Source organism: Oncorhynchus masou, chromosome 33, assembly GCF_036934945.1.
Source record: "Oncorhynchus masou masou isolate Uvic2021 chromosome 33, UVic_Omas_1.1, whole genome shotgun sequence".
In the NCBI taxonomy this organism is placed as follows: Eukaryota; Metazoa; Chordata; class Actinopteri; order Salmoniformes; family Salmonidae; genus Oncorhynchus; species Oncorhynchus masou.
Window position 1 is genome coordinate 20,219,789 of NC_088244.1, and position 16,180 is coordinate 20,235,968.

At 45.8% G+C, this 16,180-nt stretch overlaps 1 protein-coding gene across 4 annotated transcripts; it reads left to right on the forward strand.

Moving 5' to 3' along the window:
* The first annotated feature begins 4,582 nt into the window (after positions 1 to 4,582).
* On the forward strand, positions 4,583 to 15,033 carry LOC135527990 (interferon regulatory factor 4-like). Of its 4 annotated transcripts, none has more exons than XM_064956721.1 (10): positions 4,583 to 4,986; positions 5,509 to 6,192; positions 6,639 to 6,812; positions 7,135 to 7,330; positions 7,440 to 7,525; positions 7,690 to 7,741; positions 7,834 to 7,938; positions 8,151 to 8,537; positions 12,196 to 12,314; positions 12,519 to 15,033. In XM_064956721.1, the coding sequence occupies exons 3-10, from the start codon at positions 6,639 to 6,641 to the stop codon at positions 12,651 to 12,653; spliced, it is 1,254 nt and encodes a 417-aa protein (XP_064812793.1). In that variant the 5' UTR covers positions 4,583 to 4,986; positions 5,509 to 6,192; the 3' UTR covers positions 12,654 to 15,033. The 4 variants fall into 4 exon arrangements, with proteins under 4 accessions (XP_064812793.1, XP_064812794.1, XP_064812792.1 ...); XM_064956722.1 differs by having other exon boundaries at positions 4,583 to 4,827; XM_064956720.1 differs by having other exon boundaries at positions 4,583 to 6,192.
* Positions 15,034 to 16,180: the final 1,147 nt, after the last annotated feature.

Here is a 16,180-nt window from a genome sequence, read left to right on the forward strand (position 1 = left end):
GCCTAGCACCAGCAGAACCAGGGTAACATTACAACAAGCACCTGCACCTCTGTTACCCCAGCCACTAGCACCTGCACCTCTGTTACCCCAGCCACTAGCACCTGCACCTCTGTTACCCCAGCCACGAGCACCTGCACCTCTGTTACCCCAGCCACTAGCACCTGAACCTCCGTTACCCCAGCCACTAGCACCTGAACCTCCGTTACCCCAGCCACTAGCACCTGAACCTCCGTTACCCCAGCCACTAGCACCTGAACCTCCGTTATCCCAGCCACTAGCACCTGAACCTCCGTTACCCCAGCCACTAGCACCTGCACCTCTGTTACCCCAGCCACTAGCACCTGAACCTCCGTTACCACAGCCACTAGCACCTGAACCTCCGTTACCCCAGCCACTAGCACCTGAACCTCCGTTACCCCAGCCACTAGCACCTGAACCTCCGTTATCCCAGCCACTAGCACCTGCACCTCTGTTACCCCAGCCACTAGCACCTGCACCTCTGTTACCCCAGCCACTAGCACCTGCACCTCTGTTACCACAGCCACTAGCACCTGAACCTCCGTTACCCCAGCCACTAGCACCTGAACCTCCGTTACCCCAGCCACTAGCACCTGAACTTCCGTTACCCCAGCCACTAGCACCTGAACCTCTGTTACCCCAGCCACTAGCACCTGACGAACTGAACCAGGGGAAGCCGAGTTCATTGTGGCTCGTACATTCTTGCAAAATAAAATTGCAACCACATCCAGCAGAAACAAATGGACCCCATCAGTGTTCTTCAAAGTCACGGCGGGCCTTTGTCAGCAATGATGACTGTGCTGTTGGCACTGAAACATTATTAACATTTTGGGGTGCAAGAGAAAAGTGCGAGAGTGCGAGAGAAAAAAGTGCGAGAGAAAAAAACCTGAAGAACCTATTCAGTGAACACAGAGTATGTTACATTAACGAAAAGCCCAGCTTGTACAGATGGCATTTGAGAGGGACCTGAAAAGTACATTTTGGAATCAGAAACTTCTCATGATGTTCAACACGCATGGAGGAGGCTGCAACTCCTCTAAATGGTTATCTACAACCTTTATGGCCCTGGCCACTGTTCCAGAATGATTTAGTCATTGGTTTTCCCTCATGTAAACCTACTGGTTGTTTGGCTCATTTTTGAATGCATAGTTTAGTCCATTTTCTTTCAATGCATCTTTTAGATGTATCTATGAATCTTAATGCCATTAGGCTTCTTCCTTTTGTCGGTCTTATTGCTCTTGATAAATATACAGCTTTGGGTTATTTGATGGGTATATGGACAATGATCAATGTAGCCTAATGGTTGTGAGCCCTAGGGCAGTGCTCGTGTTGTCCTGGCTGTCCACTCCGGTGGTGCTGAAAATTGCAGCACATCTAACGTTATCCTTTCATTGCTCTGACTGGCGGTAGCCTTCTGTCCATGGTCCAGTCTTCAAGGGGCTTCTCCTCAATATGCTTTCTTGTTTGTAAAATGACAGTTGTTCTGTATATGGATGCATTTCAGATAGGCCTACATTTGAGTACATTTTGTATGTCGCAGTAGTAGGACTAATACCGTGTGTAGCCTACTAAAAGAAGTAGAAACATTCACTCTGTATCATTCATTTGCATTACACATTAGTTGTGTGATAGGCTACTGTAAATGTGATGTCAATACTATGAAAACACCCCCCCCTGCTCTCTTGCTATAGTGTGTGTGTGTGTGTGTGTGTGTGTGTGTGTGTGTGTGTGTGTGTGTGTGTGTGTGTGTGTGTGTGTGTGTGTGTGTGTGTGTGTGTGTGTGTGTGTGTGTGTGTGTGTGTGTGTGTGAAACTCTCCCCAACATCAAATATTTCAAACCTGTAAGAAATGGTCTTGGTTACACACGTTGTGTAGTGTCACATATTTGACAGGAATGTAGCCTATAGTTGTAATTACTGAAGTTTAAGCTATGAAGAATCTTTGATTCTGTGGTGTTCATTCTGCCGAGCTAATCTGTGCTTGTTGGTACATTAGGTGCAAATGTGTAGGCCTATGGCAGATAAGGCTGCATATCAGATAAACTTGTATGTGGTATTGAGGTGCATATCTTTTTTGTGTTATTCGATAAAACAACAGTTGTTAATGTGTATAGCTACATATCAGATACATTTGTGAATAGTAGTAGGACCAAACTACCTTGTTTTATTAGGGCTCTAAAGCAATACTAGTTGTGCCCCAGGATGGATTTAAAATCTCATCCTGGAGTTGGGCCTGCACCTCTTTCCTCTCTCCTCTACCACTTCTCATCTCCCCTCCCGTCCTCTCTCACTCTTCACCCCTTTCTCCTCTCATCTCCCCCTCTTCTCTTTCCACATGCCTCGTCCCTTTCTCCTCTCCCCTCTGACTTCACCAGCATCCTGTTTATTAGATGGCTGGGATTAGGGCTCCTCGCCACCCGCAGACTTCCTAAACTCAGAGTATGTGTGTGGGCAACAGGCTTTCAAACCAAGAGGCTGGAAAACAGGACAGTGTTTCAGTGTGTCAGTCTCCGCTAGGTCAAAATATTTACACTTAGTAACCTGTAGCAACCTGGAGAAACGGACTAAATGAAATGGACCATTTCCATTTCAGCTCGGGTGTACGTCTGCCCCATTGCTCAGACCACAGGTGTCAGGGGTCAATAGGGTGGTAATGTGGCCCTCAATTCTCTGCACCCTTTACTCCCCTACTGCCCCCCTGCTCCCTGTCCCCAGACTCAGTTACGTCAGCTCTGTCAGGAGGAACTGGCCAAAATTCACCCAACTTATTATGGGAAGCTTGTGGAAGGCTTCCCGAAACGTTTGACCCAAGTTAAACAATTTAAAGGCAATGTTACCAGATACTAATTGAGTGTATGAAATCTTCTGACCCACTGGGAATGTGATGAAAGAAATAAAAGCTGAAATAAATCATTCCCACTACTTTTATTATTATTTCACATTCTTAAAATAAAGTGGTGATCCTAACTGACTGAGTTTAAATGTAGTTGGCTAAGATGTATGTAAACTTCCGACTTCAACTGTATATGTGCAGTACTAGTCAAAAGTTTGGACACACCTGCTCATTCAAGAGTTTTTCCAGATTTGTACTATTTTCTACATTGTAGAATAATAGTGAAGACATCAAAACTAGTCACAAGGATAATAATCATGTCGTAACCAAAAAAAGTGTTAAACAAATCCAAATATATTTTATATTTGAGATTCTTCAATGTAGCCACCCTTTGCCTTGAAGACAACTTTGCTATTGGCATTCTCTCAACCAGCTTCATGAGGAATGCTTTTTGAACAGCCTTGAACGAGTTCCCACATATGCTGAGCACTTGTTGGATGCTTTTCCTTCACTCTGCAGTCCAACTCATCCCAAACCATCTCAATTGGGTTAAGGTCGGGTGATCGTGGAGGCCAGGTCATCTGACGCAGCACTCCATCACTCTCCTTCTTGGTCAAATAGCCCTTACACAGCATGGAAGTGTGTTTTGGGTCATTTTCCTTTGAAAAACAAAGGATAGTCCCGCTGAGTGCAAACCAGATAAGATGGCGTATCGCTGCAGAATGCTGTGATAGCCATGCTGGTTAAGTGTGCCTTGAATTCTAAATAAATCACTGACAGTGTCACCAGCAAAGCACCATCACAACTCCTCCTCCAGGCTTCATGGTGGGAACCACACATGCAGAGATCATCCATTCACCTACTCTGCGTCTCACAAAGACACGGCGGTTGGAACCAAATATCTCAAATTTGGACTCATCAGACCAAAGGACAGATTTTCACTGGTCAAATGTCCATTTCTTGTGTTTCTTGATCCAAGCAAGTGTCTTTTTCTTATTGGTGTCCTTTAGTAGTAGTTTCTTTGCAGCATTTTGACCATGAAGACCTGATTCATGCAGTCTCCTCTGAACAGTTGAGGTTGAGATGTGTCTGTTACTTGACCTATGTGAAGCATTTATTTGGGCTGCAATCTGAGGCGCAATTCTAATGAACTTATCCTCTTCAGCAGAGGTAACTCTGGGTCTTCCTTTCTTGTGGCGGTGCTCATGAGAGTCAGTTTCATCATATATCTATATATTTTTTAATTGAAACTTTATTTAACTAGCCAAGTCAGTTAGGAACAAATTCTTATTTACAATGACAGCCTACACAGGCCAAACCCAGACGACGCTAGGTAAATTTCACACCGCCCTATGGGACTCCCAAACACGACTGGTTGTGAAACAGCCTGGATTGAACCAGGGTGTCTGTAGTGAAGCCTCAAGCACTGAGATGTGGCTTAGACCGCTGCACCAATTGGGAGCCCTTTATTTTGCAACTGCACTTGAACATTTTTCAAAGTTCTTGAAATGTTCTGCATTGACTGTCTTTCCTCTCTATATGACGAGTGTGCAAAGCTGTCAGCAAGGCAAAGGTTGGCTACTCTGAACAATCTCAAATATAACATCTTTTTTGATTTGTTTAAAATGTAATGTTTTTGGTTACTACATTATTCCATATGTGTAATTTCATAGTTATGATGTCTTCAATATTCTTCTACAATGTAGAAAATAGTAAAAATAAAGAAAAACCCTGGAAGGAGTAGGTGTGCCCAAACTTTTGACTGGTACTGTCTATAATATGGTCCTTGTTCTTGTACTTTCGGTAGGCCAGGCAATGACATGGACTCTATTTCTACCAGTTGGTCTGACTGAAAGTACTGCGTGTTATTTTTTCATTGCTGGTAGTAAAAAAAAGCAGAAGCTGGAAAGCCTTTCCAGAACAATCCTCTTAACTTTCACTTTCACATGGAATTTGTTATCAGGTTTCAGTACGTGGGTGAGTTAGATCTTAGCCAATAGGAGTCATTTTAGTATACTATGTGTGTGTGTTTTTATGAGTGTGTGTGTGTGTTTTTGAGTGTGTGTGTGTGTGTGGCTGCATGCGTGCATACGTGTGTGTGTTGGTTGTTCCAGCGGAAGATTGCGTTAGCGTAAGGTAATTCTAATCAGTTTGTGTGTGTGTGTGTGTGTGTGCGCGAGTGTGAGTGCACCTTTAAAGGTGATTTCCGATCTCAAAAGAATGTGAATACTGTCCAGATGTTTCTCCCCCTTTGCGTCAGAGGCTAAATTAACCTTCATTGTCACTGCTGTGGTGAAGAGCAGGAACCCAAACCTATAGCAGACAGAGAAACACGTACACACACACACACCCACACACACGCATACACGCACAAACACACACACACACACAATCACATACATATCTACATTTTTTAAGAAAGTGTGCATTGCCTGGGTGAGAGCAGGAAACAACATGACTACCCAGGGGGTCCTCTTTAATAACGACACACATTTATTCCAGTGTTGATTGAAGGGGACATCCCCTTGTTTCATCTGTCAAACTCTCTCCACTCCGCTCATCTCTGTACCTCACCACATAGACTGGGGGAGGAGAGATAGGCACAATTTCTTATGGGACAGCCTTTAATTGCTAAAAATGTATTTCAATGTTTTTCAGTTACTTTCAACCAAGCTATGATATATATATAGGGCTCCTGCGTGGTGTAGGAGTCTAAGGCACTGCATCTCAGTGCAAGAGGCATCACTACAGACCCTGGTTCGATTCCAGACTGTATCACAACCGGCCGCGAATGGGAGTTCCATAGGGCGGCGCACAATTGCCCAGCATCATCCGGGTTTGTTCGGGGTAGGCCATCATTGTAAATAAGAATTTGTTCTTAACTGACTTGCCTAGTTAAATAAAGGATATATACATATAACTTCATAATAATGTGATACATATCTTCCCCTCCTTTTTTATGTCTTTTTAGTAGGTCTTTTGATGGGGGCTACAATCATATTAATGCTTTATGAAATGAAATGATCTGTAGGCCTATGTGGCCCTGGGACTTTTACAACCCTTCATGAAATAAACGGATGTTTAGCTATTCATCCTGAAAGAACATTACTGTGGTGCATGAAACTCCACCCACCGCACGAGGAAGGGAAAGACATTGTCTAGGCTACTCAGTCATCAGGAAAATAAACCAGGCTGACAGCTAACTGATAATAGATGACGTTACATATTGAACAATTACATCAGTTGTTTCGAAATGCTATAAATGGCATGCAATATTTGATCATACCTGAACGGACTGTAAGCCTATAAGGTGGAGAGATGTCTTGTTTTACAAAAGAATAGGTAAGCTAAAATTACTTATTCTAATAATGTATTTAGGATAAAATGTTTTTATTTTTTTGTAATCTCACACCTCCCTGCACTCTGGGCGCTAAATGAGCCTATGACATGTAGCCTACAAATCCAGTCGGAAACTGAAAGTACTCTCACATAGATAATCTTTGCTTTTGCCCACGTTTTACTTTCATTTTCACTTAAAAAGGCGCCCCGAGCACTTCTACAGTGCTTGATGATTACTTTCATGGGGACATTTCCATGGTCATATTCGTTGTGCTGAAACATAGACTTTTTATTTTGATAACAATTTATTTTGATGAATCATTTTGTTAGCATGTTCTAGTCTGCGCAAAGAGGGATCATGTGATTAGGTCTACTTGTGGTCTACACGTACAACTACAACTTTTAGATTTGTTGTTCGGCGGCCTATTTGTTTCATATGTATTTTGAAGATGGAGGAGCTGGTCAAGAAAATGCGTTTGAGAGAGTGGCTGATAGCGCAGATAGACAGCGGAAAGTATGCAGGACTTACCTGGGAGAACGAAGACAAAACTATGTTCAGGATCCCATGGAAACACGCGGCAAAACAGGACTATAGTCTGAACGAAGATGCAGCACTATTCAAGGTTAGAATGTATATCGTTTTTATCAAAAAAAATTCACAGAAGATTGGCAGTGTGTCTAGTCCAATTGTATTTAATATAATGATCAATATATTGATATAGACCTAATTAATGCATTGATTTGGATGTCCATGTGCATATCAGTGCAAGTGTTACTCTTCTATGTTCATCAGCCATTAAAGCACTCTGTGTTTCTCTTCTGGCACTCATATCCTTCTTTGTGTGTGTGTGTGTGTGTGTGTGTGTGTGTGTGTGTGTGTGTGTGTGTGTGTGTGTGTGTGTGTGTGTGTGTGTGTGTGTGTGTGTGTGTGTGTTTCCCTACCAGGCGTGGGCAGTGTATAAGGGGAAGTATCGGGAGGGGAGGGACAAGGCAGATCCCACCACCTGGAAGACTCGTCTCCGCTGTGCCTTCAACAAGAGCACAGACTTCAAAGAAGTCCCAGAGCGCAGCCAGTTGGATGTATCCGAGCCCTACAAGGTCTACCACATCCAGGCAGAGCCAGAGACAGGCAGAGACTCAGGTACCAGTAACTGCAATGTTCAGTCTCATGAAGCTCTGGTGTAGAGAGCTCCGAGCCCTTTATGGGTTAAACGTGTGATTATTTACTCTCTATTCCTCCTCTGTCTCAGAATCTCCTCAGCCTGAGAGTCAGGTGATCATCCAGACCAGCCGCTCCAGTGTTCCACTGAGGAACATTGTCACACACCATCCACAGGTAACACGGCAGGGTTTCTCTTCGATGCTGTGTAGCAGGTGGATAGTTTCTGCCATCTAGAGGATAATGGTTGCAATAACTTTACGTATGAATTAAGTTTCGCACATTTGCACGGAATGTTCTACAAGTCAGATCATTTGCTGTAAATATGTGTGTCCCCTCAGTTTGGCTACAATAGTGAATCAGAGGCCAGGGATGGAAGAGTCAACTCCAGAGGTCAGTATCATCCTCCATGTACTTGTGACTGGTATCTGAATAACTGAACAATGTTGAGTCAGATATATTTGTGTCCGTTCTCTCTCATCTAGAGGGCTTGGCAGGGGACCATGTGTACCACTGGTCCAACACAGGGAATCCTCAGAGGGACGGCTCTGCTCCTCTCTCCATAGTCGTCCCTACACCACAGATCTCTGGTAAGACAACCCATACACTGCAGTATCATTCAAACTTGAGCCTGGAGGGTCTCAGTAGTGCTGGCACATCACGGGAAGTAGGGGTGCTGCTACAGCACTCCCAGAAAAATGGAACAAAAAAAATACTACTTCCGCAGTTTTCTCTTCTACCTGGGTGGTTGATGCTTGATTGATTAATTTGTGTGTGTGTGTTTGCTTATCTCTGTGTCCAGACTTGCGTGTGCGGGTGTGTCTGTTCTATCAGGGCCAGCTAGTAGTGGATGTGACCACCAGCACCCCAGACGGCTGTTTCCTCCTGCAGGGTCAGGTGCCCCTGGGGAATGAGAGGATCTATGGACCCTGCACAGCCCAACAGGTTCCTTTCCCCCCTCCAGGGGTCATCCATCATCCCCCGGGCATTGCTGAAGCCATGGGCCGCCTGCTTCCCCACCTGGAGAGGGGCGTCCTGGTGTGGGTTGCTCCAGACGGGGTGTTTATCAAGAGGTTCTGCCAGGGCAGGGTGTACTGGAGTGGCCCCCTGGCCCAACACACAGACAGGCCCAACAAACTGGACAGGGAGAGGACCTGCAAGTTGCTGGACACAGCTATATTTCTGAAGGGTAGGGGCCTTACTAAAGCAACTTTTGTGTAGCAAACAGATGTGACATGGTGAGAAGGAGACCCTAGCTCCCTACCCATCCCTCTCTCTCTACATCGCTACCCTTCTCTCCCTCCATCCCTCTCCTTATCTCTCTCCATCCCTACCCTTCTGTCCCTACATCCCTCTCCTTATCTCTCTCCATCCCTACCCTTCTGTCCCTCCATCACTCTCTTTATCTCTCTCCATCCCTCCACTCTGTCCCTTCATCCCTCTCCTTCTCTCTCTCCATCCTTCCCCATTTATCCGCCCGTCCCTCCATTCCTCTCCTTCTCTCTCTCTCTATCTCTCTACATCTCTCTCCATCCCTCTCATTATCTCTCTCAAATCCTCCCCTTCTGTTCCTCCATTCCTCCCCTTCTCTCTCTCCATCCCTCCCCCTTTGTTCCTCCATTCCTCCCCTTATCTCTCTCCATCCCTCCCCCTTTGTTCCTCCATTCCTCTCCTTATCTCTCTCCATCCCTCCCCTTTTGTTCCTCTATTCCTCTCCTTATCTCTCTCCATCCCTCCCCTTTTGTTCCTCCATTCCTTTCCTTATCTCTCTCCATCCCTCTCCTTATCTCTCTCCATCCCTCCCCTTTTGTTCCTCTATTCCTCTCCTTATCTCTCTCCATCCCTCCCCTTTTGTTCCTCCATTCCTCTCCTTATCTCTCTCCATCCCTCCCCTTTTGTTCCTCCATCCCTCTCCTTATCTCTCTCCATCCCTCCCCTTTTGTTCCTCCATTCCTCTCCTTATCTCTCTCCATCGCTCCCCTTCTCTCTCCATCCCTCCCCTTCCCTCTCTGCATCCCCTTCTCTCTCTCCGTTCCTCTCCTTATCTCTCTCTCCACCCCTGCCCTTCTCTCTCTCCATCCCTCCCCTTCTCTCTCTCTCCATCCCTCCCCTTATCTCTCTCTCCATCCCTCCCCTTCTCTCTCTCACCATCCCTCCCCTTATCTCTCTCCATCCTTCCCCTTCTCTCCATTCCTCTCCTTATCTCTCTCCCCGTCCCTCCCCTTCTCTCTCTCTACCCTCCCCTTCTTTCTCTCTCATCCCCTTCTCTCCCCCATTCCTCTCCTTATCTTTCTCTCATCCTTCTCCCTATCGCTCTCTCCATCCCTCCCCTTCTCTCTCTCCATCCCTCCCCTTCTCTCTCACTCTCCATCCCCTTCTCTCCCCCATTCCTCTTCTTATCTTTCTCTCATCCCTCTCCTTATCTTTCTCTCCATCCCTCCCCTTTTCTCTCTCCATCCATCCCCTTCTCTCTCTCTCCATCCCTCCCCTTCTCTCTCTCTCTCCACCGCCTTCTCTCTCCATTCCTCTCCTTATCTTTCTCTCCATCCCTCTCCTTATCTCTCTCTATCCCTCCCGTTCTCTCTCTCCATCCCTCCCCTTCTCTCTCTCCATCCTTCCCCTTCTCTCCATTCCTCTCCTTATCTCTCTCCCCATCCCTCCCCTTCTCTCTCTACACCCTCCCCTTCTTTCTCTCTCTCCATCCCCGTCTCTCCCTCTCCCATTCCTCTCCTTATCTTTCTCTCATCCCTCTCCTTATCTCTCTCTCCATCCCTCCCCTTCCCGCTCTCCATCCCTCCCCTTCTCTCTCTCTCTCTCCATCCCCTTATCTCCCCCATTCCTCTCCTTATCTTTCTCTCATCCCTCCCCTTCTCTCTCTCCATCCCTCCCCTTCTCTCTCTCCATCCATCCCCTTCTCTCTCTCTCCATCCCCCCCATTCCCTCTCTCTCCCCATCCCCCTCTCTCTCCATCCCCTTCTCTCTCTCCATTCCTCTCCTTCTCTCTCTCCATCCATCCCCTTCTCTCTCTCTCCATCCATCCCCTTCTCTCTCTCTCCATCCCCTTCTCTCTCCATTCCTCTCCTTCTCTCTTTCCATCCCTCCCCTTCTCTCTCTCCATCCCTCCCCTTCTCTCTTTCCATCCATCCCCGTCTCTCCCTCTCCCTTTCCTCTCCTTATCTTTCTCTCATCCCTCTCCTTATCTCTCTCTCCATCCCTCCCCTTCTCGCTCTCCATCCCTCCCCTTCTCTCCTTCTCTCTCTCATCCCCTTATCTCCCCCATTCCTCTCCTTATCTTTCTCTCATCCCTCCCCTTCTCTCTCTCCATCCCTCCCCTTCTCTCTCTCCATCCATCCCCTTCTCTCTCTCTCCATCCCCCCCATTCCCTCTCTCTCTCCATCCCCCTCTCTCTCCATCCCCTTCTCTCTCTCCATTCCTCTCCTTCTCTCTCTCCATCCATCCCCTTCTCACTCTCTCCATCCCCTTCTCTCTCCATTCCTCTCCTTCTCTCTTTCCATCCCTCCCCTTCTCTCTCTCCATCCCTCCCCTTCTCTCTTTCCATCCATCCCCTTCTCTCTCTCTCCATCCCTCCCCTTATCTCTCTCCATCCCTCCCCTTCTCTCTCTCCATCCCTCCCCTTCTCTCTCTCCATCCATCCCCTTCTCTCTCTCTCCATCCCTCCCCTTCTCTCTCTCTCCATCCCCTTCTCTCTCTCCATTCCTATCCTTATCTTTCTCTTATCCCTCTCCTTATCTCTCTCCATCCCTCCCTTCTCTCTCCATCCATCCCCTTATCTCTCTCTCTCCATCCCTCCCCTTCTCTCTCTCTCCATCCCCTTCTCTCTCTCCATCCCCTTCTCTCTCTCCATCCCTCCCCTCCTCTCTCTCCATCCCCTTCTCTCTCCATTCCTCTCATTATCTTTCTCTCATCCCTCTCCTTATCTCTCTTTCCATCCCTCCCCTTCTCTCTCTCCATCCATCCCCTTCTCTCTCTCTCCATCCCTCCCTTTCCTCTCTCTCTCCATCCCCTTCTCTCTCTCAATTCCTCTCCTTATCTCTCTCCATCCCTCCCCTTCTCTCTCTCCATCCCCTTCTCTCTCTCCATCCCCTTCTCTCTCTCCATCCCTCCCCTCCTCTCTCTCTCCATCCCCTTCTCTCTCCATTCCTCTCCTTATCTTTCTCTCATCCCTCTCCTTATCTCTCTTTCCATCCCTCCCCTTCTCTCTCTCCATCCATCCCCTTCTCTCTCTCTCCATCCCTCCCCTTCCCTCTCTCTCTCCATCCCCTTCTCTCTCTCAATTCCTCTCCTTATCTCTCTCCATCCTTCCCCTTCTCTCTCTCCATCCATCCCCTTCTCTCACTCCATCCATCCCCCCCTCTCTCTCTCCATCCCTTCCCTTCTCTCTCTCTCTCCATCCCCTTCTCTCTCTCCATCCCTACCCTTCTCTCTCTCTCTCCATCCCCTTCTCTCTCTCCATTCCTCTCCTTAGTTTCTCTCATCCCTCTTCTTATCTCTCTCTCCACCCCCTTCTCTCTCTCTCTCTCCATCCCCTTCTCTCTCTCCATCCATCCCCTTCTCTCTCTCTCCATCCCCTTCTCTCTCTCCATCCCTCCCTTATCTCTCTCCATCCCTCCCCTTCTCTCTCTCCATTCCTGTCATTATCTCTCTCCATTCCTCTCCTTATCTCTCTCTCCATCTCCTTCTCTCTCTCCATCCCTCCCCTTCTCTCTCTCTCCATCCCTCCCCTTCTCTCTCTCCATTCCTCTCATTATCTCTCTCCATCCCTCCCCTTCTCTCTCTCCATTCCTCTCCTTATCTCTCTCTCCATCCCTTCCCTTATCTCTCCACAGAGCTCCAAGACTATATCCAAGGGGCGGGACCCAAACCTCGCTATGAGATTGACCTCTGCTTTGGTGAGGAGTTCCCTGACGCCAGCCAACAGAAAACCAGGAAACTGATCATTGCACAGGTGGTTAATGGGATGGGGTCAGGAGTCACTGTGGATTAGGGAATTCTTGTGCTACACCTTTGCTGAATCATATATTCTTATATAGTAATCCAGGTCTTTCCCTGCCAGTCGAGCAGTAAAACGCAGGTATTCCAGCTACCAGCAGAGGTCCTCGTAGTCATAGTCAGTGACAATGTCTTCCTGTCTGTGTGTCTTCGTGTGCAGGTGGTGCCCCTGTTTGCTGTCAACCTACTGCATAGGTGTCTGAGGATGGGGACAGAGGGGAGACCACGCCTTCACACACACAAGACCATGGGGGAAGAGGGAGAGGGTCAGCCACACTCCCTACCCCAGCGGTAAGGAGCCCAGGAACCCCTCTGAGTAACCCCTGGGGAACATCACCAGTCCCCCCTGGTGGCCCCTCCTGTCCCAGCTTAGCCAGCCATGATGAGGGGTGAGTGGAGGCTCAAGACACGGTCAGTGTAGGTTTACTGTATGCCCTGTGGAAAGCAACATATACCTCAACCTTAAGAGAGCAGAGAACAATATGATACGACACAGGTAGGAGCAAGTATGCAGATATTTCTCACATAGTTTTCTTAAATCGATAATCTGCAGTTGCTACATCTATTAAAAAAATCTAGAAAAAAGTAGGATATGTTGCAAATGATTATTGAAGAATAAAACTTCTAAATGTCTCATGAGGTTAGTTCAACAAAATATAAGCTTGTTTAACTGCAATGTTTGTAAACAAAGTAAATGTAAACAAACAATGTATAGCCTCAAGACATGGTTATACCTATAATTTTGATATCATGGATGGTCAGTCCTCACATCAATAGCGCTGTCTATGAATTTGAGATTGGTTACATTCCTCTAGCACTGTAATCTACAGAGAAAGTCATAATTTTGCCAGTAAATGTTTGACATCTGTTGTCATTATGTTATTATGTTCTCAATGTGTTGTTTAAGTATTTTTTTTTACAGTATCTTGTACAATGTGAAAAACTTCCATTTACCTCATAATCAACTTGTGATAGAAATGTACATTGTGTTTGGAAAGTATTCAGACCCCTTGACTTTTTTGACATTTTGTTACGTTACAGCGTTATTAAAAAATGTAAAACATCATTTTTATCCCTCATCAACACAATACCCCATAATGACAGAAGCACCTTATTTACACAAGTATTCAGACCATTTGCTATGAGACTTGAAGTTGAACTCAGGGGAATCATGTTTCCATTGATCATCCTTGAGATTTTGTAGAACTGTAGTCCAACTGTGGTACATTTAACTGATTGGACATGATTTGTAAAGGCACACAACTGTCAATATAAGATCTCACAGTTGACAGTGCATGCCAGAGCAAAAACCAAGCCATGAGGTCAAAGGAATTTAGAGAGCTCCAAGACAGGATCGTGTCGAGGCACAGATCTGGGGAAGGGTACCAAAAACGTTCTGCAGCATTGAAGGTCCCCAAGAACAAAAAAGTGGCCTCCATCATTATTAAATGGAAGAAGTTTGGAACCACCAAGACTCTTCCTAGAGCTGGCCAAGCTGGCCAAATTGAGCAATCGGGGGAGAAGGGCCTTGGTCAGGGAGGTGACCAAGAACCCGATGGTCACTCAGACAGAGCTCCAGAGGTCCTCTGTGGAGATGGGAGAACCTTCCTGAAGGACAACCATCTCTGCTGCACTCAACCAATCAGGCCCGACGGTACAGTGGCCCGACGGAAGCCACTCCTCAGTAAAAGACACATGACAGCCTGCTTGGAGTTTGCCAAAGGCACCTAAAGCACTCTCAGACCATGAGATTCAAGATTCTCTAGTCTGATGAAACCAAGATTGAACTCTTTGGCCTGAATTCTAAGCGTCACGTCTGGAGGAAACTTGGCACCATCCCTACGGTGAAGCATGGTGATGCCAGCATCATTCTGTGGAGAGGTTTTTCAGCGCAGGGCCTGGGAGACTAGTCAGGATGAGGCAAAGATGAATGGCGCAAACTACAGAGAGATCCATTGATGAAAACCTGCTCCAGAGCACTCAGGACCTCAGATTGGGGGCGAAGGTTCACCTTCTATCAGGATAACTACCCTAAGCACACAGCCAAGACAATGCAGGAGTGGCTTTAGGACAAGTCTCTGAATGTCCTTGAGTGGCCCAGCCAGAGCCTGGACTTGAACCCGATCGAACATCTCTGGAGAGACCTGAAAATAGCTGTGAAGTGAGCTCCCCATCCAACCTGACAGAGCTTGAAAGGATCTGCAGAGAATAATGGAAGAAACTCCCCAAATACAGGTGTGCCAAGCTTGTGGTGTCATACCCAAGAAGACTCGAGGCTGTAATCGCTGCCAAAGGTACTTCAACAAAGTACTTAGTGAAGGGTCTGAATACTTATGTAAATGTGACATTTCTGTTTTTATTTAAATATGCCAAAACTTCTAAAAAACTGTTTTTGCATTCTCGTTATGGGATATTGTGTGTAGATTGACGAGAAAAATAGATGTAATACATATTTTAATAAGGCTGTAACGTAACAAAATGTGCAAAAAGTCAAGGGGTCTGAATACTTTCTGAATACACTGTACGTACAGCCAGTCTAGTAAACATATAAATGGTTTCATGTCCATAATGTGATGTTTGAACCTGTCACAGATGTATAGACCTGATTATAGATCAAATTAATCATAAAAAAATAATTTAAATAAAAACTTTTCTCTTGTCGTGTTATAACTAAAGTGTTGGCTGTGACATCAATTATTAGTAGTATTAGTGCACACCAGGGGTAAGAACCGGTTCAGGGAACAGAACTGAAACCTGGAAAAGAATCATGAACGAAAGTGATCTATAAAGGTTCTGTTCAGAAAAAAGAATGGTTCTGTTCAGAACCAAACAATTGGAAAATGATTTTGGTTTCAACCCCCTGCTTGACTGCTCCCATAATGGCAATGTTTTGATTACGATGGGTCTCGAGGAAAGATGGAATTATAATGATATACCATAATATGGGAGAATTGGATATTCTCTCTTTCCAATGACATGAAGCAAATCAACATGTTATATGGGAAGAAATTCACCTCATTCAGTATAAATCTATAAAGCTTTTTTAATATTATTATTTCTAGCAAACATTATATAACAGACACACAATTTAAAAAATATATATATGTTTTTATAGCTATAACATTTACAAAGAAAAAAACTAACAAATGGACAAAAAAAAGTTAAAAAACTAAAGTGAAAGAGTGTGCTGAAAAAGATACCCGTATCTGAGCTTTAAAATACTTTCAATCATTTTTCCCTGCGCTCCAACACATACAGTACATGGAGAAAAGAAAGGGGGACAGAAGGGGTACAGAGTACAGTAAAATAAATAAATATGTTCACATACACCAAGTAGGTGCAGTGAAATGTGTTTTACAGGGTCAACCATAGTAGTACAGCGCCCCTGGAGAGAATTAGGGTTAAGGGCACACTGACAGATTTTTCACCTTAACGGCTCGGGTATTCCAACCAGCGACTTTCGAACCTTTCAGGTCCTGGCTCAACGCTCTAACTGCTAGGCTACCTGCCACCCTACAGTACCTAGGGGTCAAATGTCTGTTCACAAAGCATCGTGTTCAAACCTGTTATTAGCACCATTACTCTCCCTCTATCTAGCCTTTTTTTTCTTTTTTTTCTTTTAATGGAAAAACACTGTTTGGAGGCGAGGTGACACAGACCCGTCTGTGTGGGAGGGGACTGTCTGTCACAAAGTTTTCATGAGTGTTTTTCCCTTTGCTGAGACATTGTTAAGAACAAGGGCAATGCCTTGGCAAACAAGCGGATTGACATGACCCCCCGATAACGAGAATAGTAAAAAAGGCAAAGTGTTGCTGATACTTT